Raw genomic sequence first — 24875 nt, forward strand, 5'->3', positions numbered from 1 at the left:
GATGCGTAGATTGAACACTTTAATCTCTAGGTTTTCCATTGCATTGAGATGACTGTACATTCCTATCAAATGATTCATTTGATTAACATAACTCTTCCACGAACCAAAATATCTCTTCAGACCCTCGGAGCAAAAGGGATCTTAAGCAGAAGCCCAGATGCGTTGTTGGAGGCTCTGTTTGTGTATTCTGCAGGCGAGTGCTGTGTACAAACAGGTTGGAGTGTAAGGCTGTCCTTTTTCTCCCCCTACCAAGTGCACTTGGTTCCCTCACATTCCATTTTGGTGACGTTGGAAGGCTTTTTTCTCTCTTTTTCCCCAGAGGGCCTAAGCAGAACTGTTTACCCTCAGCTAGCCAGCTTCCCCTCGGACCGACGAAGGCGAGAGTTCCCAAGTACAGAGAGATGAACGTGAGAGGGGGAAGGAGAGGAGAGCGTGACCAGAGAGACTGAGTAGAAGCTGTGGTGTTTGATCCTCACTGTGTGAGGTGCTGTGCTGCCATTCATTTTGTTTCAACAGCTATTCCGTCAGCGCTCTGGATTTCCATGGGCTCTGCTAAGCACACAGGCTGGTTTAGCATTGAGCTGCAGGACTATGCTCGAGACTGTGTAACTGCTTGTGTGAATCTGTGATGGTGTACCGCTTACCGCAGCCTGGGTTTGTCCCTTGATAGCTGTTCTTTAGGCAGCGTTGCAGCTTGCAAAACACGCTACCCAGAAGTGAGGCATGTGCCGTACTAGCAGGAGCAGCTCAGTCTTAGAGCTGCCCGTGTGTCAGTGGTATGGTTGTGATAGATTGAAGGCTTGCAGCAAGATAATTCCGGGCTGTTCCTCAAGTCTTGTTAACATTGGGGGTTTTTTTTCTTGGTGGTTGTGAAACTGCGCTTGATGCACACCACATCTTCTTGAAGAGTTGCTTGCCTGTCTAGCTTGTTAGCAGCTGCATCTTCCTACTCATGGAGTACTGTGCTAGCTCACCGGCTGGTTTGCAGTTGTTTTTACGTGCTCCCATTGTCTCTTGCCATCGTGATCTGTGCTCTGGGAAGCTCTGGTCCATGGATTAGTTGGTCCTGAACAGTAAGCTGGAAAATGATTTCAGCTTGGCAGCACTTCAATATTCTGTGCCCATCGGTAGCTTTGAACTTCCCAGCCTGTAACGGGTGTTGTGCACGTGGTGACGAGCGTAGCGCGTATTCTGCTCTTCTAATGACACTTAATACCGTTATCTGCCCTGGCTCCAGTCACTGCCATGGCTGTAACAGTTGAGCACTGTTTGCCTACATTGCTCCTGACAACTGACCCTCAAGCTGTATTTACCTGTGTTAGGGTGTGAAACTGTATTATTTAAACTCGAACTCCTCTTAATGAGATTTTTTTTTATTGTAAGCATTTCCTAGTTGTTAGACTCATCATTCCAGCAGAATTTTCTTTTGCAGCTCCCCAGGATACGCAGGCTGTTTGTGTGATATGATGGTGCAGCTAATGACTTTATAGTCGGGTTTTATGGTCTGACCTCTGAGCCTGATGGCTGCGTCCGGGTGTGAGAAGAGGAATGTGACACGTAACGGGTGGAAGCTGGAGCTTGTAAGAAACACGTTTTTGTAGAGCCTTGCTGATGGGAGTGACTTACTCCCTGGCAAGCTTGTGGTTTCTTTAGAAGGTACGCGTACTGGCCCTAGCCCATTATAGTTATCTCAGATGTCACTGTTATTTATTCTCTAAGACTGTACTGCATTCCATAACCAGGGAAAAGTTCTTGTTTTCCCTGAGGCAGCTGTTGCATTTAAGGAATTTTTGGTACGTGCTAGAATAGAAACTCATTTTCATTTTGTACCTGAATCACAGAAAGTCAAGCTAACATGACTGAAGCTCGTTTCTGGAGAGCCCGACAGAGTTCTCCTGCACCGCACAAATCTCTGTGGCTGTGCCAGCTCTACTCGACTCTTTCCTCTCTTCACTATCCCAGCTCCAGCAGAACTGCGACTGGCAAAGAGGGAAGGCCCCTTTGACGGAGGTGCCGTTCTGTGAGGCTTGGCTTTCTCCTCACTGGTTGCAGAGGGAAGCCTGAGGCTTTCTGCCTGCTTACAGGGAACACCATAAGGTGCCTTTCACACAGGACAGGGGCATATAGGGGGTTTTGCTGACTGATTTTTAAAGTGGTTAGCTTATGCTAATGGGTCTGGTTTACATGCTGTGAGCTAGAAGCCAAGTGGATGGCTAGCTGCCTACTGTCCAACTGCACTTTGGCTCGCTAGCAGTAGAGTTGGGTGACTCTGGGGAAAAGGTTTCTTGAGGATTTCATGGTGGCTTCTGAGTCCCATTGGCCTTGGGGGAGGCGGGATGATTTTTGGTAAGGAAAGTAGATGTCACATTTCATACTCTTAGCTCTCTTTAGAGGGCGAGTAACCCTTGAAAGTGACATTTCTAAACATTGGGCCTTTGAGAGAAAACAAAGCATGGTTGACTTGGTGACGAAGGGGAAGCTGTATTTCTGCTGAATACCATGGTGTGAAATACCCTTAAGCTTTGCATGCTCTTCCATCCCCGAGGCAGACGCTGGGGGGAAAATGCCTGTGTTGAAAGACATTTTCCTGGAAAGCAGATGGCACGTGCAGTGGCTCAGGAACAGCACCCTCACGCACGCTTGGCCTAAGATGGAGCAAGGCTCTGTGCGTTTGATGCAAGCAAGGCTGCTGAGAGCAGGTCAGCTTCCTGGCCTCTGTGCTGCTGTTGCATACGCTGAAACGAGGGAAAAAGTAGCATTTAGGCATGCATTAAATACTTCCAGCGGCTGGTATCTTCCTGCATCGTGCTGCTGGGCCGAATGGTGCTGGGATTGAATTGAAGTAAGCCCAAGGTCTATCTCCGCACTGTCTTTTGATCTTAGCTGGTTAGGATTTTGATGTGAGGTTTTAAATTTACTTGGAGGTGTCAAGAGGGTAAGAGATTGACTAGTTCTCATGGAAATAAATTTTTTGGGAGTTGTGGTGGTAGGGAGCAGAGGGGGAAGAGGGAAGGAGTATGTTGCCTTGGAGGCTTCTTCACTAGCCTGGATGTTTCTCAGGATGTTCTCTCTCTTCCTAAGAAGAGATAGTTTAGCTGAAATGCAAACTCGCAGGGTTATCTGCTTCTAGCACTGGAGGCAGTGATGATTGTTGGTGTTAGCGGTCTTGCAGTTGGTAAACAAGCTTTTTTTTCATCTGCATTTAAAGAGAGAAAAAATAATAATCGGCCTTGTGAGGCAGTGTCTTTCTCGTCTTGCTGGTATAGTTTAAGTTAATAGAAATCTCATTTATCTGCTTCTGGTAATAGATGTCCCTGGAGAGCAAGGTCATCACAAATGATACAAATGAATGAATAGGGGAGATCGGAAATGTGATCTGAAATTTCTGCAGGCTCGCTCATCTTGCACCCTCCATGTGTCAAGGGACACTGTATTTACGTCATTGTGCCTTACATAAGGTTCTATAATGCGATAGCTCCTGAAGTTGTGTGGGTCTTATGAGGCTCCTGTGTAATTGGTTCAGTATGTGCTCAGCAGAGAGCCACATAGCACTTGTGTACGACTCTGCAGCCGCGTGGAAAGACTTTGTATTAGGGAACCTTTATGCAGCTCTAGATTTCTTTTTTTTCCTTTAATATCACTGTTTTCTCTGGCATTACAGCTGTTTCAGGTGGCTGGGACTTTTACTGCATGCTAGGATAAAAATGCTGAAGAGCAGAAGAATGCAGTTACCTTGTAAATTAGCTAGCTAAGGCCAAGTAGTCAATACTTGGGTAAAATGTTGATATCAAGTGTGAATAAGCAAGATGCTGTGTTTGGATTGCCACACTTTTTCCACACTTTCTTGTACAGCTGCCATAAAGATCTTGCTCAGTACTAGTAAATTGCTTGTTAAATCAGCTTCCTACCTATATTGATCATGCACTTCACAAACAGTGGTGCATTTTTGGAAACGCCTCGACCAATGTGCATATCGCCAACTAAGCAGAATTACAAAACTAAGACTCAACACAGAAGAAAGTTGCTTAGCTATAGAATATGGCTTCTTAAAACCAGACCTGGTATTTCTCAGGGGGTTATTTTTGTGATTGTGCTAAAGCCTTCCAAGTTGATTAGAGTGCCAGAAAAAGAGAATTTCAGAAAATATTTTTGGAAAAGAGATGCCTCGCAATGATCCCGATGGCTGCTCAGATCAGGTAGCGCTGGCTGTGCTTAATTATTTGCAGGCTTTACAGCATACACCGTGTTGAGGTTACCTGAGCAACTGAGAGGTGCTTAGTCTGAACTAAGCAGGGTGCCGTGCATGCTTTGCTGCAGAGGTGGTTGGTTGGTGATCCTGTCCTAATGTCAGCCAGCAAGCAGCAAGTGAGCTTGCGGCTGTTCACCGGGCACTGCTGCTGTGCTTGACATTTATGTAGTGGTCTTGTGATATTCCAGGTTTAGAAGGCAAGCGGCTTGTTTTACTGGACATGACATTTGATATCCATATAGTATGAGCTCCTCGCTAAAATCCCCTCTGACTGTACAGCGCAAAGGGGACGAGTACTTAGAGCCTTAGAGCTCTAGGGCTCGGTAGCATGTAAAAATACTGGCAGTATGCTGGCCTTGTTTCTAGGAAGGATGGAGTGGGTTTCCTGCAGAACAGAGATCTTACCCTCAAGCTGGGACTCTGGTAGTCCTTCTGATAAGAAAGAATCGCTTCAAAGCTTGCATCTGTACTATTAATTTTGTTGTGTTTTACAAATGTGCAGGGATAGGAAAGAACCGCTGTTGAAGCGACATAGTGATGAATGAAGAACTGGGGTAGAACTGGCCTATATAGGGAAAGCTGTTCTCCCTGGAAGATAACTGACTGAGCCATAGCCCCATAGGCTCGCCCAAATCTCCTATAACGTTCCCAGCTCTGGGACATATTTGTCCTGCAGTTGGCATTGCTCACACCAATGTTTTTGGGTGTGATGCTGAGAACTTGTCCTTTCTAGATCTCCCAGTATGTGTGCACCATAAAAGCTAATAGCTCCTTCTTGTTGGAGTACTATTACCCAATCCCATCACTGTACCCAAATCCACGTAGCTGACCTCCTGCCTCAATCACTGGCCTCATACGTGCAGAGAAGAATTCATATGCCCGAAAGCCCCTTCGGTGCGCTTAGCATCAGCAGTTGCTGCACTTGTAAAACAGATCAATGCGAGCTAATATCTAACTTTGTGTTGGTTCTTTTAGGCAAAGTCCAGTCCAAAATGTAGCTGATCTACCTTAGGCCAAGGCTTCGCTTCCCTCAGCATGCTGTGCTTTTTGCAGTTACCTGAAAGACAGACTTTACCTACCTGATGTCATCGGCTTTCCCGGCTGTGGCCGGGACTTCGGTGGCCCCGTTCCACCGCAGCACTAGAAACGACCTCAGAAAGGTTAGACACCTTTCTGGGAGCTGGCACGAGTGAGGGGTATGGAGACTCTGCTGCTTCACAGATGAAATGCAAAGCTTTTTTTTCCTCTTGCCCTCGAAATAACGCCCATGTGGGCATGATGCATGTTTATTGCTTTTTTTGGAGTCCAGGGTGACGTGGGCTATGCAAGTGCATTGACAGGGACAGGCAGGGTGTGCTCTGTTGGGTGGTCTTTGCTTGCACAAGGCAGCAGGACAGACTGAGCCCTTTATGTGAACAAGGTAAGGGAGTGGTGGTCTGTTCCATATATAGTACCTTTCTTTGCTGCCATTTTCAGTTAAGAGTTCTTTAAAAAAAAAAAAAGTCTTGTAAGGAAAATCAAATCCTGAACTTGGCAGACTATCTGTCTAATCTTTGGTAAATGCAGATGTGCATCTTGGAACAATTTACTCCTGGTTGTGTTTAGGGCTACCAGAGTAACTGTTTATTCCCACATATGGAGCATGGTTTCAGAAGGTAATTTAAACAAATGGAGTGCCACTTCCAATTTTTCAGGCTTCTAGTTTAGGAGCCAAAACTCTTCTCCTGGCTCCGGCTTGCCCACCCTGGCTGTGTCAGTTCCCACATGGTCTGCCAAATTTGCAAAGAACTATCTGTGGTCTCCTGAGGAGGCGGCAAAAATCCCTTGCCCAAGGGCAGCTCGAACTCCGTTTGACCACGGGGTGAGGGCAGAGGCCAGCGGGCACCGGGCCTCGGGGCAGCCAGAGATAGCCAGCCCATGGGCAGGTAGGGAAGCCCTGTCTTGGACGTGCTGAATGATCCCACTTCGCCCGTGTTTCTGAGGCTGCAGGGATGGTGCGAGCTTCCAGCTGTGCCTGCTGCTTTTGTCATGGCTTGTTGAGCTTGTTTTGAAATGGTAGTTCAGCTGTGTAAGGATGTTAACAAATGCCATTATGTGCTAGGGTGCTTCTGGTTAGCTCTGGACGTTGTCAAACAGCCTTATTTCCTGGTGGTGCACTTAGGGAAGGGTACCTTGGTAACAGCAGACGCCCATTATCCATGTGGTGTATGGACAATGGGGTGTTGTAGAAACTACACCCACCTCTGTGTTTTGTGGCCATTTGAACTGGAGAGTTACCTTAATATACAGTTCTTGTGCTTTTACATGCATCTTGCTGTACCATGAGATCTGGGATAAGAAAAATAATTCAAGAGCTGCATCAGTTTGTTCTTGTGAAAGTAAATATTTTCAGTCTACTGAAAGAAAAATCAAAATGTGTTGTCAGCTTCCTGGTGCAATTACTACTGACCTGTTTGCTGTAAGAAATAAGAAATACAGTGAAGTGGGAAAAGCACCATATATTTAGATTGTTAACCTTAACGCGTGGAAGGGAGCAATGTTTACTGAAAGGTCACCTCTGCAAAGGTGCACAGGAGTTGCCTAGACACTTGCGGTGATCGTCGACCTGCCTTTTCTTCTGTATCGCTGCTGTTCTCGATTCCCTGATTGTAAGGACTTGTTGCCTGACCATTGTGCTTTAAACGTAAGGAAAAGCTCACGTACTGACAACTCAGACATGCGAAGCTGTGTACTGCAGACTTGTTTTAAGACCCCCAAATGGATCTGTAGATTGGCTTTATTTGTTTGGGTTTTGTTTTTTGCAGTTTCTGCCCATATAAAAGGGGCTTTGTCCTCTGTCGGGCCCAGAATTTCCCATGTACAAGGAGAGGCATTGAGTGAATTCCAGGCTGCGGCTTTGCTTCCACGTGCCCCTGCTGCATTTACCTGTATTTAGTGCGTGTGTCTGACTCAGTGTTTACTCTTCAGTATTTAAACATTCCCTCGAAATTAAATCTTTTAAGAACATTATTCTTCACACCAAGTGCTTGTAGAAGCCCAGTTGTGCAATGCCTACGCTCGTGTATTGGCTGCTGTCTTACTCCCTCAGAACAGGATTTACGGCAGCAAAGCAGCAGCCACAATTAGAATTTTGGTACTACAGTGCTGAAGTCTGCTTTCAAAATAGCAGTGTCTCCGTGCTCCAAAAATACTCCGTTGTCCCTCGCTTTGAGTTGTAGAGCTGGGGCGCAGCAACGGCTATTTGTCACGCACGACAAGGACTGCGTTGGTGCCGAGGGCAGAAACCCCCCGCAGAACTCCGCAGCCACCTGAGCCCTTGGTCACTGCCCGTCTCCCGCTTTGCCAGCCAAAGCTGTCAGCTTGTTGGAATAGAGGAACATGCTTGATTTGCATAGATGGAGCAGCAGTGATAAGAGTGTGACACCTATTGCTGTTTGATTTTTCCTTTTTTTTTTTTTTGGCCCTTTGCCATGTACTGTCACCAAGCTGTGGTTAATGGCTGTGGGTGATGCTTGGAAAGCGGTGGGCTGCTTGGGTGTTTAGTGTGAAGCTCTGCAACTGTCGTGGCCTTGCCTGAATTAACTCCTCCGAGTAGTTGTGTTATGCTTCAGCTTGCGCAGAAAGGTGAATGATGAACATGAGATCTGACTTCCTGGTTGCTGTGATGATTTGATTCTCTCTTACAGTGATGATGTCCCTGCTTTGCCAGTAAAGCTGGAAATAAAATCTCCACTCTGTCCTTTACGATAACCCTTGAAGGGGGCTCTTTCCTCTTTGCAGACGAAGGCTTACCTCCTTTGCTTGTTGAGCTGTTGGGAGGACTCCTCAGCTTATCTACCTTCAGAAGGGAAAAACATGCATCTTAAGGGCTCTTGCTTGCCACGTGAGCAGTGCAAAGAGGTATCGTGTGTTGCAGGACTGTGGGGTCCTTGAGGACAGGAGATTGGCAGCAGTGCCCTGTGTCTCGAGGCTCTTTGCGATGAAATAGCAATCAACGTCTGGCAGAGGTGGAAATCCGCCGACCCACGTGTGAGCCCGTTCCCCCAGCTGGCTCGGCAGTCTGTTCTCCTTGCACGGCGGTTGTCTGGGTGCCGTTTTGCTTGGACCATGCTGTACTGTGCTTCCCTGAGACGAGAGGCTGTTGCTGTGTTGTGTTTTTGGCTTTGAAGTGTAGGTTTTCAAGTCCTGAGTGTGTTATCTGTGGGTTTAAACCATTTCTACTGATAAGGGAAATCAGATACTATTGTTGGAAGTGGCTTGTAGGCTTCTCTAGTGTTGTAATTCAGTTCTACACCACAGCAAAAGGTGATTCTTTCAAAAGCTGGTCCATGCAGTTGCTGCTGTGGAAGGATTTTCTGTCAAGTTTGCCTTGTTAGGAAACAAATTTAATTTTTAAGCTAATCTTTGTGCTTTTTGGGGGGTTGAAGCAAGCTTCCTAAAGCTACCAGAGGCAGGTACTGTGTTCTGACATCACTGATGACTATTAGGGGAAGTAACTGCAAGGGTGGTTTTGTCCTCATAAGCTATGAGCTTCTTGCTTGTTAAGAGTGAGGAAATTTCTGACTTGACTTAGGTATTCCCCCTAATCTTCCACTGCAGAATATTGGTTTATTTTAACCCAAATTTTATGGTCAAACGTAAGTTGCCAACCATGCGTCTTCCCTTGTGCTTTTCTAAACTCTGCTGAAAGCAGAAGGGCAAAGGCAGCCAGTGGTTCTCCCACCTGATGGGGGGATTGGAGGAGGCCGGGGAAGATCACTAAGCTGCAAACAGCAGATGAGTTGAGCTCCAGTCTTGCCACTCCTGTTGTGCCCATAGAGGCTCTGGTTTTCAGCAGCGTCCCCATGAAGGTCCCTAGGGTGACGGATGGTAACGGTGGAGCGAGATCGCAGCTGGGTGGTTCCCTGGGTGTGCTGGTCTGTGGACAGCTGTACCACTGTGCTGCCTGCTCTCTTTCCGGCAGAGATGCTGCTCTGACCGGATTGAGGTTTTAAGGTCACTAGTTTTAATCTCTCTAATAAATGTCTCTCTCTGAGTCAGTGCGAATAATGAGAAATAGATGGGGCAGGGGCACGGGGGAGGCAGCTTTCCTGAAATTTGGCACAATTTGTTTCGCTTCTACTGCAAAGCGCATACAAGACTGGGGCGAGGAAGGGGCTTATCTGGTGCTGGGATTTTTTTATCTTGGTTGCCAAGGGTTAATGTGTTGAAGGCTACATTCCTTACAGTTTCACTTTTGGCTTCTCTTCCTAAAAATTTCCACTTCATTTCATAACAGTTTTGGAGTGAGGGGTGGTGATACTCTGGAACCTCTGCTGCCTCTGAAAATGTTCTTTTGTGTAATCGGGGGGGATGGAGGCAGCCACGGTTGTTTTCAGGCCCAGGGAGTGCAGAACAGATCTTTCTAACAATACTTTCCCTAAACCAACTAGTTGAGGGATTTTTAATTAACTGGGAGGAGTGGAGATAGTAAGTAGAGGCAGTGGTTTTGAGAAGCAAATTGTTTTCTTCTGTATTCTTGAAACTGCAATGAAAATCTTGACGTTTTAGGGCTAAAAACCTGTGTTGCATTGGTTTGATCACTTCTAACCTTTTTGGAGCCAAATGCAGACTAAAGTTACTAGGTTTTGCAGGCATGTAGTAAACACGTTCTTGATCGAGATGTCTGAGAGGTAAACGACAACCTTTCAAAAACTGTTCTGAGCAGGCAGAAGTGGAACTGAGGAGTAAGTGAATTTGCAGCAGAGCTGCTGTGGCTGTGTGCCCCCCCTCGCTCCTGGCCCCGGGCCCTATTTGCAGACTTGCTTTGCACGAGCGGATGTCTGCTGTTGCTTGGGTCTCACCTCTGGAGGTGCGGCAGGCCTGGCACCGCCTGCGGATTTGAAACCAGTGTTCATGTGTTGAGTGAACGAACGTTTATATGGGCAGGAGAAGCTGCCCTCATTGAAGCAGGCACTGAATGTGTTGGCCATCACTGAGAATACGCTGATCCTGACGGCTGGCACAGTCTTGCAGAGCAGTGGATATTCCTCAGAAGGGCGGGCGTGTGCCACCCCCCGCATTTAAAACACGCTCACGCCGAGGGGCCTGGGAGCCTGCATCTCTGGATGTACCGAGCGGATGGTGCGCTTCCTGCTAAGCCGTAAGAAAGTGCCGTTCACAAGGCATCTTATTTGTTCCCATAGAAACTGCCATCTAATCACAGCAAATGTAGAAAGGCTGTTGCTGGAAATGCAGCGTCTAAAAATTTCTGAATACATCATCTAGGTCTGTCATTGGCTTTGTCCTTTGCTTTCCTGACAAAACCTCGGTCCCTTCCCGCTCGGTAGACTACAGATCCTGTAGCAGGAATGCATTTGGCATTTAAAAGTAGGCACTGCGTTGCAGGTACGGCCCCTGCGAACTGCACGCTAATGCACACGTGGACACTTTATGTACCTGAAATCGTAACTCCTGTGGATCATATGCAAAACCCTGCTGTGCTGATAGAGAATGGCTGCCTCAGGACTTGGCCTATCCGATGAGATTTTTTCATAGCTCTGTTTTCATAGTCTTTCTGGTTGTTGAGCAGCCTTTACTAATGGTGGCACACGAATATTAGGACTTGTGGGAAAAGCTGACGAGTGCGAGGTGCCAGTTCCTCAGCGTAGAGCATTTGGTGTTCTCGCTGGTGTCGGGGGAGCAGAACTAGCTGCAGGCCTTCTGAGAACCGCTCCCGATTCACCAGGAGGTACCCTGGGTACCAGTTCTCTCCGCTTTGGGGCCACTGAGTTGTAGCACGATCACAGCACTACTCCCTTTTCTGCAAGCGTGTGCCGTTGCTTTTGCTTTCTTCTGAGTATCCAAGTAGACTCCCTTCGGTATAGTAAAGACCTAACGCTTACAGGCTTAGGGAAACGGCTGTACGAGTTTGCATTTCAGACCCCAGAACGCTGTATTCCAAATGGACTTGATGGCACACAAAGTGGAACAATGATTCGTTCCACCCTCTCTGTCGCTTTAGATTCTCTGATACTGTTGTGATCCCAATGTGATGTTTTGTGTTCTTACAGCCGCCTTTTTTAACCAGGAGCTATCCTGCTTCTGAATATAACTGCGCGTAATATAACTCCATATTAAAAGTATTGGCGTCGCTGCAGAGCCTGGCCTCCTCCCTGGAATGTGGGCATAATTCGGTGTAATGGCTCAGCATGGAGCCACCACTGCTTAGGCCGCAGCGAGGCAAAGGGAACGGGCCGCTGAGGTTGAGTGAAAGGGATTGTTATACGGGATGACAGATTCCTCTGGAGGTTGTTGCTGTTTGCAGGAGGGAAGCCAAGACATCAGTGCTTAATATCTTCCAGAAGTCCTCTGCTTTAACCCTTAAGGAGCCTCAGGAAATACATTGGCAGCCGGTGCAAAGGCTCCCTGTGGCCCCGCTGCATGTCCTGGTACCGTGCCAGTTATTTTTCCTGATTGCAGCTCACGGCAGTAGGATTTCTTGTGCTGTGTGGAGGACTGGTGAGCCAAACGAGAGATGTTCTTGCTGCGTGCGTGTTGCTCTTGTCATTAAAAAAATAGCCACTACTCTTTACTTGTTGAGGGACCTGTTGCTGTGCACCAGTGCTGGACGCTCAGTATGTGTGGCTGATGTGAGCAGGGTTGGGGTGTTCCCGCTTCTCGTTAGACATCTTGATCTGAGTAGTGATCTTTGCATTGTAAGTATTGCTTAAAAAATACTCAAACCCAAAAGTACAGTATGTTTCTTATCACTTCACTTCCTGCACACCCTCTGACTTTCCTTACTTCTGAGCTTTTGGGTTTTAATACTCAGATCCACTTGCACTGAAACCATTTTAAGCGGCATACCTGAAATGTACTGTTTTCTTTGTCACTTGCACTTTCAGGTCATGATTAAATTAGAGCAAAATGACAATCCAGGGGAACTTTCAGTAACACTTAAACCCTGCTTGCTCTAATATCCTAGCAGTTTTGTAAAGACTTCCTACTGATGTTTGACGGGTATCTCCCTAAAAACCTGGGAGGTAGACTGTTTCGTTCCCCATCTGCTCCCAAACGAGGTCTCAGCGTTGCAGCAAGCACAGCTTAGTTTTGCAGCAGGCAGGCCCATGGCTGCTGCCGTACAGCATTCTTGATGCGTAGCCTGCTGTGACAGATTTCTTCCTGCGTGCGACTACATTTCCAAAACTCTGCTGCTAAGCAACTCGGTCCAAGAGCCTAGTGTTGCTCTAACGCTGCACCAGTGAGTAAGAGGCTTGTATGATTTCCTCCAGCTCTGCAGGCTGCAGGCAAGAGTGTTAGCCATGCAAGAAACCAGTTCCTTGGAGTACAGGTGATCTTGCAAGCAGGTCTTGACTCTGGCTGCTGAAATGAGCTGGATCTAGTAGTTGGGGTGCATCCTGCTTCAACTCTCGCTTGGTTCTGGGCAAAGCAGCTGTAAATAAGTCGCAACGTGAGAGTTTGCGCTGGTGCTCTTTCAAGCGGCTCTTCCTTTGCTGTGATACGTGTTAATAAAGCTTTGCTAGTTGGGCTTTTTAGTTGTAGCAGCACTGGCTGTTTGACAGCCCCTGCAGATCTTCAAATGGCAATCTCAAGGGGTGGTAGGAGTCAAATGTCGGCATGCTGGTCAGTTATAATGCACAACTAACATCTCCTGTCACAATATTGACAAATGGGTATTAAAGGTGTTGGTAGACTGAATCTTGTTTGGATTGAACGCTTAGGCTGCAGTGCACCCTTGGTGCTGAGCAGCTGGCTGTGCCGCAGGGCCGGCTGGGAGCGCAGGGCAGGTGTGGAAGTGTCCAAAAGAGAGGGGACTGCTTTAGTCGTAGGTGATCTAACACGCTTCTCCACATAGATTTTATTTTCTTACTCCTTCACTGGGCTTTTCAGGGAGATTGTGAGGTGGGGACAAATTACTTTTGTCATTTGTAGGGACTCTTTTTCTGTGCTTGAAAAAAGACTGTAACCACCATTGAGGGGAAGCGGTGTCTTCAGCCCCATGCCAGTTGGCATCATTCTGGTTGTAATTCCTGCAAGTTGGGGAGACCCTAGTGCTTATAATAGCTAGCTTTTCTCAGAAGTGGTCTAATCCTCCTGCTATTGTTATGGCCTGCTGCAATATGTTGGATATCACTGGGGGTGTTGCAGTTTTTGGAAGAAACCCAGAACAACCGTGAGAGTGGATGATGATGACGTCCTCTCTGATTAAAACCCCCCTTCCACCGCGGTGACCGTGCATCGGGGCGTGGGCTTGAACTCTGCTTGTGACAGGCGTTTCGACTTTCTTCTCGGCAGCGGCTTTTCCTTCTCTTCTTGCCGGCTCCGTCTCCAAGCAACCTGGCCTCCCGCAGGATCCTGCCCCGTGACGTCCTGGCCGCTCTCCCCCTCAGATGCTCAGCTGTCTCCGTTGCCGCCAAGGTGCGGAGCGGAGCACATACGAGCTGCTTTGTGCTTCCCCTCCTACGTGCAGCATGATGTGCGCTGCTCTACGTGTGTGGGAAATACGGCAGATAAAGGCAAGAACATCCTGTGTTGTCGTCTTTTTTCCCCCAGACCTTTTGTCCATTCGTCTCAATTTAAAATGAGGTCAGTGCCATGTCCTGATGGCCAGCGTTGCACAGACCTTGCTGCCTATGTGCTTTTGGACAAAAGTTCGGCTACTTAATTACTTTATGGGTGGAGGGTGATTAAGGAAACAGTTTGAACATGGTGCCCTGAGACAGAGGATGACCTGTATTGAAAGGGGACCAAGGTGGGTGAGCGTCCTCCTGGGTTTTGGTTCACTTCTTGGCTTCTCTCGTGCAGGCTGCCAGGAAGCTGAGCTGTAGTGTAAGCAGGAGCCTGGTCAGGCCTAAGCAGAAATGTGGCGTTCACATCTGCTGGCCAGAGCGATGGGATCTGAGCCCCCGCTACAGAGTAGGTCTTACGTGACCAGGATCTGCTTTTTCACATTGCATTTGACTAGTTAACTGGTTTGCATCAATTTAAATGTACCTCCATAAGGTTCTGTACTAGTCTAAGCTCATTCAAAAACCGGTTTTAATTAGCAAGTGCAGTCTTTGTGTAGTAAGTGCCAAGATTGCTTTTAATTTGCATAGAACCCATGGAGGTAGCTCTGCAGACTGTCAGCAGATTGTACGGCTGAGCCACAGCAGTGTTCATTGCTGAATTTTCTTTCCTTTTACTCCAGCAAACCCACAGAGTACTTGTGTTGCCTGGGTACATCCCCCTAGAGTTAATGCAGGGCCATGGATAATGTGACAGGGAAGGGCCACTTTCCCTGTGTGATGTTTTACACCTGCAGCTTGGGTTAGATTTGACCAGATAGTGGCCTAATTTGCAACTTGGGTTTTGTGAACTGATTAAAGCGTGCACTGGTTTGGAGATCTCAATCCCTGCCGTGCAAAGACTCTTGTTAGATCAGACATCCTCAGGCAGGAACAAGACGTAACGAAGCCAAGGAGGAGCTAGTGGCGGGGCGAGGGTCCTATACTTGGCTTTTGCCTAAGCTTTTTTCCTTAGGCTTAAGCTAACGTTTAATGCCAGTTCTTAGATATTCTGCATTTGTAGTCAAGGTATGAAGGAGTTGAATTTAATCCCCTAATCAGGCATTGAGTCTTTCATGCTTGCTCTCCGTGGATGGACATGTGGACATACTTAAGTGTCGTAGTACAGGCCATCATGGTTGACTGGCATTTGTTGGTCTGGTTTGGTGTTTTCCTCAACCAGGGGAAATAAATACTTTTTCCATACCACCTCTAATTCATGGTTCTGACTCCTGTGAAGTTCCTTCAACTTGCATCTGTTAAGCATTACAGCAATTTTATAAGGCTTCTGAACTAAAAACAAATCATTGGTGCCAATGTCAGCTGAAGCCGTGGGGCTGGAGGGTTTTCCTCCTCTTGTAACAGAGCGCTAAATAAAAAGATGAAGAGGTCAGTTGTAATGTAAGCATGGTACAAAGTTAACCCGGTGGAATTTAGGAGAGAGGGGAATTGTGTGAATATACCTTGCTTTTGTTTGAATTGGTTAGGTGTGGCTAGCTAGAATCTGGTTTGCTAAAATTTGCTCTGCCTTTGGTTCGATCCTGTCTGGTCTCTCGCGGGAGCTGAGGAAGAAAAGGCAGTAGTGGCTGGGACCAGGAGTTTCAGTGTCTGACCAGGACTCGGGAAAGATTCTGGCAGCTTTGCCTTAAGAAAGGTAAAGGCTGGACGTAGATGTGGTGTAGCTTAAGGGACTCTGGAGCTTCAGCTGCGGATGGCCGACCGCCTTGGCTGCAGGTTGGTCCTCTGGTGAAGTTCGGCCAGCCTGAAGCCCAGGTAACTTGCTGAGCTGCCATCAGGTTTTGTGGTATGATGTTGTAATACCGTACAACCTAGAGAAGCTCTTCACAGCAAAGCAGCTGCTGCTGCAGTTCTGTGCAAAGTGCTGCAGCCTGGCCCTCTGCGCTGTCCCTTCCCAAGTCTTGTGTTTGTGGTCTGAGGTGATGCTTCATGGCGTGTCCCTGCTGCAAGCTGAAGACCTTGCACTGGCAGCACCTCTGATTTGCAGGAGGAGGTTCTTCATGCACTGAAATGGTTTGTTTACCTCACCGTCGTCTCCAGTGACATTTCCCTTGCCTCTCTCAGCAATCTTAATGCCCGTAACGCTGTTGAGCAGGCCTGTGGTGTAGTTAGATGAGCATGTTCGGCAGCTGGAGATTCGGAGTTACCTTCACCCTGTTGTTTCCTACTGTTACCCCAGGTGATGAAATAATTAGGGAAACCTCTACAGAACTGCACTGTTGCTGACCTGTGATGCAAGGTAACTGTGGCAGGTGGAGGAGAAAACAATTCCTGGAAGCCAGTTTTAGCAACGCCATCAAGCTTGCTTGTTGCTTGCAGAACGTCATTTCTCTATTGCTGTAGCGGAACATGCAAGGCTGCACCCGTCGTCATCCCTTGTATCTTGCAGAATAGGAAAAAAAGAGAACTTGCATTTGGGATTCTGTCACCGTTTGAGGCTTGTGCTGTGAAGCAGTGTGTTTTGGGCAGGGGCATTCACCTCTTGTATGTGTCTGGCGGTTTCTTTTTGAAAAGAGAAGCTGCAGCTGCTAGTGCAGTGTTAATACGAGACTGGAAAAGGAGGAATGGGTAGTTTGGTTGTCAGCCTGAGTAAAGGCTGGGCTCATAGAGGGTCTTGTAGATGAGTTTCCTCTGGCTGCAGTGGTTCCAACCCTGTTTGTAGGCTTGTTGCACTGCTACTGAAATGCTGAGATTTTCTTGACTGGGTTTAGCTGATCTGCAGAGCTGTAGATGTGAATGTGGTTTTTGTGCCTCTGTCGTTGCAATCCTGGTTCTGTTCCCCTGGGGACAAGGAAAGGTCATAGCAGAGTACAGCGTTCACACAAGCGGGGTATTAATGTTGCAGTAGGCCGAGAGGGTTTGGACATATTGACTTTTCTTAAAACACCATCGGTATTTTCTTCACCTTGTGCAAGATACAAGTCACTGCATTGATTCTGAAGAGGGATGTGGACAAGGCGATAACTTCCTTCCTGAGCAAATGCAACTTTTCTATATGCATCTTGGTCCACAGTTTCCTGCCTTCAGTTGCTGCCAATATTTGCATTTGTGCCACTTCCAGAAGCCACCAGTGTTGGTGCAAAACGTCCTGGTTTTATCTGCCACATCACTTTTAGTTAGATAGATTCTGCTAGTTAGATAATTCCAAGGAGGAGATGCCTCTGGTTTGCCCATGAGCTTGTCAAGAGAAGTCGTGCTGGTTCAGAAACAAGTTCTATTATCTGGGTATCTAGAATGTCAGTTAGAGTGCATCTCTTTTGTCGAGCATTTTCTTCTGACTAAAAATTGTACAAATTGCCTATCTAAATCTGGAGCGATTGCTTTTGGTGACCCTAAACACACAAGCAGACTTGTGATGACAGCTTGCCTGAAAAACATGTGCCTCTGCCATCCGACTATCCATACGGAAACGTGGCGTTGCTGTAGAGTGACATCTATCAGACTGAGCTCCCGGAAAGGGATGTGACCTCCGGTAGCCTAGAGTTCAAGTTTTGTTTTTGTCACAGACGTCTGTCCATATGCCAGTTCAGTGCCTCTACACGTAGCTAGTATGCATATTGTCTTCTCTGTCCGCTTGCTTGCTTATCTGCTCTGCAGAGCTCTTCTGCATAAGCTCTAATGTGGGGAAAAAAGGCAGCGGCAGAGCAGGATCTACAGCGTGCTGTACGTGATGGCGCTGGAGCGTGTAGTGCGGTGCAGGTCGGCTGGAAAGAAGAAATGGTTGAGCGTCAGCCCCTTGGTGGGTGCATTGTAGCAATTCAATGCTCACCGTCCCACTTGCAGCAAAGAAGATCTGGAGGATTCTGTATTTAACACCTAAGTATGACCTGAGGTACGTTGTGCTGTCGGCGCTGGGCCGGGACTGCCATGCCTTGCAATTTGCATCTCCTGCTGATGTCAGGGGTTTCTCTTTTGATTTTTTTTTTTCTTCCCCCTCTGTCTTAATTCTGGTCTCTGCTACTGGAGTTCTCCTGAAGGTCCTGTGCAGCTTACAGGAGTGATTTTTACCCTTCCAGCGGCTGCCTAATCCAACCAGGCCATGTTCCCGAGCTTCCCACATGCTTCTGGCAGGCAGGAGCAGCTGGAAAGGGAAGTTCTTCTCTGTCAGCCCCTTTGACAGCTCGCGTCGCCAGCCTGTAAAACTCTAGCTCCAGCGGGTGGAAAGGAGGGGGCTTCTCAGCTGACCTAACCTGCAAATGTAGAAGGAATTCAGGTAACTGTCGTTGCATTTAGATTGGCCTTCTCCAAGCTTATTCATCTGTTAGTCCACAGACCCACACTGGGGACAGCTTTTCATTCAGTTGTACTCTGCCATGTGCCCTCAGAGTAACAGGCACCAAGTTACATGGTCATGGAAATCTACAGCAGAACACATCCAGGGAATGTTTGTTGAGGGTTTTCCAGGAGGAATTTGGAGCAGGAGGACTTCTCGGAACAATTCTAGGAAATGTGTTTCTCCTAAACAAACATGCTGATTTTTTTTTTTAGTGCAGTCGATTTGTCGGTGCCATCTGTTGGCTCTTGTTACATTGAGGAGATCAATTGCTGACTTATGGAAACGCTTACTGGCGTAATTACACTTATAATGACTGCTGATTAGACCGATCACATTGTTCCATTCTGAAAGAAGTGGGCTTTTTCCTGACTTTTAGCTTAGGCAGCTATAGAAACAACTGGACTGAAATGGAAAAGGTGGTTTCTTTATGAAATGATCATCCAGGCAGGAGACTTTAATTATAGTTTAATTATAGTTATAATTGGATCCAAGCAAATGTGTGGCATGAAGTAATAGATGTTAGCCCAGGACAGGGTCTTTAGCTTTTTTTCCCTTGTTCACTGCACAGAAGCAAGAGGAAATGTTCACTGTTTCATGGCTTCTTTCCACTAAAACCAGACTGCTTGCTCCTACCTCTTTCACCTCTCTTGGATACTTTCCGAGAAGTTGGAGCAGTTAAGAGTGCAGTGGCTGTCCTTTCCCTGCCCTCGTACTCTTCTGCCTGGGCACCCGGCAATTTATTTCCCTTCTTGTTGGCAGGGCAGTATTGATTGAAGGAAGTCTGTATGAAGATTGGCTGATAAACAGGATGTCTATAGAAATTTTAATTCCTGCAAGTAGGTATTCTCTCCTGTCCCGAGCCTTGTGCCTCGTTTAGGAGACTCACCCTCGGCGTGATCTTCTAGCTCTGGTGGCTACCAGATTTTAGAATCTGGTGTCTCAGCGAGATAGGAACTTAGAATTTTGGGGTGTAGTGAAAGCAACTTGCTGTTTTGACCTGAGATATACCTCCTTTCTGTCCTTCTTGGCTTCCCGTGTGGCACAGGGGGACGTGGTGATACCGGTGATAACTGCTCGTGCCCTTTTGGCCCTCCAGAGTTTCAGTACCTCTCCTGTAGTTCCTCAACTACCCCTTTTGCTTTCATGCTAATCTGTGTTTGAAATTTCCACTGCTTCTCAAGGGCTTTCACCTGGCGTGTATGCATATTCAGCATAGCTTTAGAATCAAAAAATACAGAGCAGTGTTCGGCTGAAGTGCACCAGGACAAGGAAAATGGGAAATAAAATGGACGAGCCACCTGGATTCGAAGACCAAGACCTCTGCGGTGACTTGCTGGAGTTGTTTGAACACCTTACGTTCTCTCTACCAACTGTTGTTTTTAGCGGATTAATGTCTCTTCCAAGTAACAATTTCTGCCTCAAATTACCAGTGCGAGTTTTACTTGGATCCAAGAAGGAAAAAATGAAATGTTTTTAGCGATGGAGGGAACATTTTGTTAATTGGTAGCAGCATGTATGCTCCAGACTTGGCGTATGTCCTACTGCCTGTAAGCTTCATTAACTTTTGATAAAAGAATAGTTAATTCTTCAGACTCCTTTCTCATGGTATTTCATTGTTTAAAAAATTAGATCACGGTTTTCTTCCACTTCTACTTGTAGCTGAATTTGTGCTTTATTTAATGACATTTAGTCTTGCTCTTTCCCCTCTACTTTGTGGTATGTGTAAGCATGAGGGAATGCACTTGATTTTGGGTTTGGGGGTTTTTTTGGTGTTTCATGAGACTACCTGAAATGGATTCTTTTTGCATAAATAATACTGCAGAACGCTAGCTCCAGTGGCGCTGTAAATGTTAGCGTTCCCACCAGTTGGAGCGTGAGGCCTGTTCGCCTCTACTTTCTCGATGCTTCCTCCCAGGGCGTGATGGTTTTGTGACTGCAACAGCAAGTTACTGTTAGCAGGAAGAACTGCAACGCAAGGCTGCAAGTTTGCACACATAACCTGCATCGGCGTGTGGTTGCGGGGGCTCTTTCCTGGTTGGGAGGCTTAGGGAGGGCAGACCTTCCCAAAGGAAGGAGAGCGTGCGCTTAGCAGAGCAGAATTCATTGTGGTTGTTTCCCTGTGACCAAGTTGTAGATGAAGTCAGTCTGGCTGATGTGACCAGAGAACTTCTGCCAGTCTTTTTTTTTTGGTTTTTTTTTTTTTTTTTTCCCTGCTGAAATCCTGAATCATCTTTCAAGGGAAGGGAGAATATTAGCCAGCTGGGAAATGCAGGAATGGAGAAACCAACTTGGTCTGTTCTGGAAAGCCTTTCAACCACTCCTTCTCTTTGGAAAAAAGCAGTCCTCTGAAGCAAAGCAAGGACAGTCCCTCCCCAAAGCCCCAGGTGAAATGCAAGCCCCCCCCCCTGAAATTCCCTGCGCCTTCCCTTCTGCAAGTGCGCGCAGAGGGGATTTCCTACTTCCACCCTCGCACGTTTGTGAGGAAGCTCTGAATTTCCTGAAACCAGAGCACAAGGTGGTTTCCCCACGCTTTTTCAGGAGACTTTTACCTTTCATGTTACATCAGTTGCTGGAGGCATTTGGATGGAAATGAAGAAACCCCTTCAGAAGCACCAGGTCTCTCCTCCTCATTGCTTCTGAGGCTGGGTTTAGCTTTGCTCAAGGGCCACCCGTTTGGCCGAACACAGAGCAAGATCCTTCACAAGGAGACATCTTCTGGCTGGTGTTTGTGTTCCTTTGCTGCAGATTCAGGTATTGTGTGTCTTCTGGGCGTGGAGTTTCAGGGCACCACGTGTAAAGCACACAGCGGAGCAAGGTAACAAGCGTGGGGCAGGCAAGCAGGTGAGGTGGCAGCCTGGTTCTCCCTGCCCTGCGTTATCACAGAGAAAACAGAGTAGTTCCGTTCTTTTTTGTCTGGCCCTACTGACCAAGTTCTAGGCAAGCAAATGCTCTACATACCTTGAACTTGGCCAAGAGTGTCAACTTGAGCCATAAATTAAGCTGGGAAATGAGATTTCCTGAGAGCAAATAGAGAGCTAGGAAATGAGTAAGGAGCTTAGCCATACTGCAGATCTGTGTGGATTTTCATTTTCGTATTTGTGCCTGAAAATGACTCATGTCTCTTGGTAGACATCTTGGCCTCGCTCTTTGAGGAAGCCTCTCTTCCTTTCTTATGTACATTGGTTTAAGCTTTAGGAAAGCACGTTCTTGCTGGGAAGATCCTTGGTGAAAAACACGCGGTGAGAGCTCTCAGAGCCCCCTCCGGCTCTCTCAGCTTTCCCGGTCCACTCCTGAGCATTGTCGTTGAAACCACGCCGTGCAGACCTACCAGAACCGTAGCTAACAAAACGTGCGCTTCTTGCCTGTCTGCTGCTCAGCAGAGGAGGAGCTGCAGCCCAGAGCGCTGCCAGCCTACAAGAGGACAGCAGCAGCCCGTCACCCTGTTAATCACTGCCGGTTAGCGCTTGGCAGCGTCACGGGCTGGGGTCCGATTCTGCCATTTCACCTTGTGTCTCAGCTGTAGCCCCGTTCCTGCCAGCAGCTTCTTGTGCCGAGTGCCAGACCTGGCTGCCTTTCAGCTTCTGTCCTTGCTGTAGGAGGCATGCTCAGTGACTTAGAAGTCTGGAATCGTTCCTGTACTCTGAATTGAAGGTTTCAAATGAAAGAAACAGCTTATTGTGCTTGGTGCCTTTTCAGGTTTCTGCTGTGTGCTGCTTACATGCAGGGCAGTTATTCCCCTGGCAAGGATTTTATCATAAAACATGAAGCTTAATTTTCATGTGCTTCAGATTGTTCCCTTAAAGATCCTAAAGATCCTTTGTTTGTTTTTTCTCCAGCTAGCGCCATGCCCGTTAGAGCATCCTTTAGCATTGCACTGGGGGTTTGGCACTAGAGGAGAAGCACATGTGTCTGGGATTGCGTGCCACTGTGGTTTTTTTGTCCACGGACATGGCACGCCTCTGTGCGCGGAGCACTTGTCCTCGTCCCCAGCGAATTTTGGAGTCTGTTACAAGCTAAGCATTTCTGTAATTGGGCTTTGGGCTCCTGTGTCAGATCTTTCTGGTTGTGCATCATCAGCGCTTTTTACCGCAGTGCTGCTTTGCATGCCCTTCCCCATGTCTTTGCATGATTCTGCAGTCTTCCTTGACAGAAGTTTTGTAAATTATGCTTTCGCAAAGCAACCAGGAGCAGATCTGTACAAGCGGCTCTTTTCCCAGGGAAAGTGCCATCTCTGAGCGAGAAAACCTGCTGGTGGATGTTAATTCAGCCCACAAATCTTGAACTAGGCTGGCATGCTATAGCTGCTCGCTCACACTGATGTTTCTTGGTGGGGAGGAAGGTGCTTATTAACTCAAGGCTGAGATCTGATTCAGAAGAAGCAGTGCAAACCTTCCTCTGCTGCTAAGAGCAGCCTTTTCTCTCAGCTGGTTGCTCTGGCAAGGTGTCACTGGCGGCTGTCTCTTCTTCCCTGCTAACCCTGGCCTTCTGGAAAAGATTCCTTTCCTTACTACCTGTGCGTGGACTTCTTACCACAGAAGCATCTGTCTCCCCGTTTGGAGCCTGATGGCTTTACTGTTTGTGCCCAAAAGAGCTGGGAGCTGCCAGCACTAGGGAAGGATGCTCAGGGAAGGCGGAGGGAAGAGAAGCGAGGAACGTTTTGAGGCTGGGAGTTTCTGGAGAGCAGCTGACTGGAAGCACTTAGACTTGTTTAAACTATTTTAGTGTAGCGCTATGGAGCACTTCTGTTTTAAAATAGATAAATAAATACCTCAATTGTTGGAAGCCTGAACCCCCCCACTTCCATCCCTGCTTGTATTTATCAGCCTTATTATATAGCGAGTGAGATATGCGTCCGGATTTCGGTTCCTGAAAGCTGTCCCCCCTCTGTGCAGCCAGCTGGCAAGTCCTCCATCTGTCTCACTGCTGTTACACCGAAGCACCACAGCTCTCAGGTTGGCGTGGGGGCACATCCTCCAGCGGTAAGTTAAGATGACAGTGACGAGGCTGAAGAGCAAAGCTGGATGGCGAGATCTGGGAAACCGGTTCCTTTCAGCAAACGGAACAAATGTTTGGACTCACTTGAAATATATCTAGGCGTTTCAGCCCAGTATTGGGTGCCTCTGCGACCATGTTGTACTGTGGTAATGGGCAGCAGCCTAAAAATCCCCCTACCTTCTGTGACACTGCTCTCTTCATGAGATACCCTTGCTAGAGAAAATACAGAGAGGTAGGAAGCAAAGCTGCTTCCTTACCTGCTTTATGGTGAGCTGGCTGGATTTTGGGAGGCTGCTCAGGGATCCCGGGCTCTCTGAGGCAGCGGCAACGTATTCTGTTTCCATGCAGTGTTCAGCAAAGCAGGGTCTTATGAGCAGTATTTGGTTTTGAAAACGCTTTTCCAAATAGGCGATTGGGTCAACCTCTCTTTTGTTTCCCCTTCTCCTAGGTTGCCATAAAGATCATTGATAAGACACAGCTGGACGAAGAGAACCTGAAGAAGATATTTAGAGAAGTTCAGATCATGAAGATGCTTTGCCACCCACATATCATCAGGTTATACCAGGTAGGAGCACTCTGCAGTGGCCTTTCCATCCCTCTGCACTATAGCTTTACGCTGTATAGTAGTGCTTTCTCTAGGGCTATTCCTCCATTTCTCCTAGGTGAAATACTGGGAAAATCCTTTCTGTTTTCAAGGTCTCAAAGTACTTTGATTAGAGGGGCGGGAGGGGAGGAGTGTGGCTAATCCTTCTCTTTTCTGGGAGATCACACTTCCGCTGTGGGCTGGCCTCTTGCCATTTGTTTATGGCTATTGTGTGCTTTTCAGTTTCCCAGTTGAAACAGGATGCAGGCTCTCCTTCTCGATTTAAGGGAGAGAGTAAGTCTTACCCGCTAGCAGGACTGAAAGCAGGCAGGTCCCCTGCTCTCCTCCCCCTGCCTAGTTGCCCTGTGGCCCAGAGGACTTGGTGATTGACTCTCTGCTTTCCTGGAAAGTGATCAATAGCAGCAGCAGACCTGCTTTTGAATGCTGTTTGCAGACTTTTTTCCCAGCTTGTTTGGTGTCTTAGTCTGCAAACAAAACCACCAGAGCCAGGCTCCATGCACGTTGCCTTTTACGCACGTATTTGGTGGTGCCCCTCTGACCGTGCGATCAAATAGAGCGGCAAGGAAGGTGCAACAGGTCAGAGACAAGCAGACAGCTTGGTGTTTTTGGCAAACTTGCTGAAGGTGCGCTTGATCCCACTGTCCGTGTCGCTGACAAAGATGTTGAACTTGTCTGTTGTGGTAGCCCTCGGTAGAAGTGGCTGTTCCCCAGAACCAACTCTTGTCTCTTCAAGCCCAGTCTCCTCCTCACTCTGCCTGATAGGTATGAGTAATTATTTGGACTCCAAAGAGTAGAAGTGACAGAGGTTAATGTTTAGCTATTTTGACCAAACTGCCAAGTGCGAGATGCTTACACCAGACACTGCAGAATTGTGGCATTCTTAGGGACCGCTTCTCTGCAAAGTGACTCCTTAAAGCTTTTTTTTTTGGAGCCAAACCCCCATTTTTCATTCCATCTGAAGCCTTTGATACAATATCAAACAGGTGACACTTGTGGCTCAGCTTTGCTGTGGTGAGAAAGGAGTACGAACTGTGGCGCATGTTTCATTTGGCCGTTCTGTCAGGGTACTTTCAGTGACATTTGTTTTTAGATTAAAAACTCCTAAAACCTGGTGCTGGGAATTCTGAGCCTTTCACAGCTTTTTGTTGGGAATCCGAGTTTAAAAATCACATTTCCTTGAGCTTA

General features: G+C 47.4%; 1 protein-coding gene across 7 annotated transcripts in view; it reads left to right on the forward strand.

The window, feature by feature from the left end:
- SIK3 (SIK family kinase 3) overlaps window positions 1-24875 on the forward strand; it is an 83821-nt gene that overhangs the window by 22396 nt on the left and 36550 nt on the right. For all 7 annotated transcript variants that reach the window (XM_075774384.1, XM_075774386.1, XM_075774385.1 and 4 more), the window contains exon 2: window positions 23535-23651. In XM_075774384.1, the coding sequence (XP_075630499.1) occupies window positions 23610-23651 (42 nt within the window). In that variant the 5' untranslated portion in view covers window positions 23535-23609. The remainder of the gene's footprint in view (window positions 1-23534; window positions 23652-24875) is intronic.

The sequence above is a fragment of the Balearica regulorum genome, chromosome 23 (assembly GCF_011004875.1).
Source record: "Balearica regulorum gibbericeps isolate bBalReg1 chromosome 23, bBalReg1.pri, whole genome shotgun sequence".
Classification (NCBI taxonomy): domain Eukaryota; kingdom Metazoa; phylum Chordata; class Aves; order Gruiformes; family Gruidae; genus Balearica; species Balearica regulorum.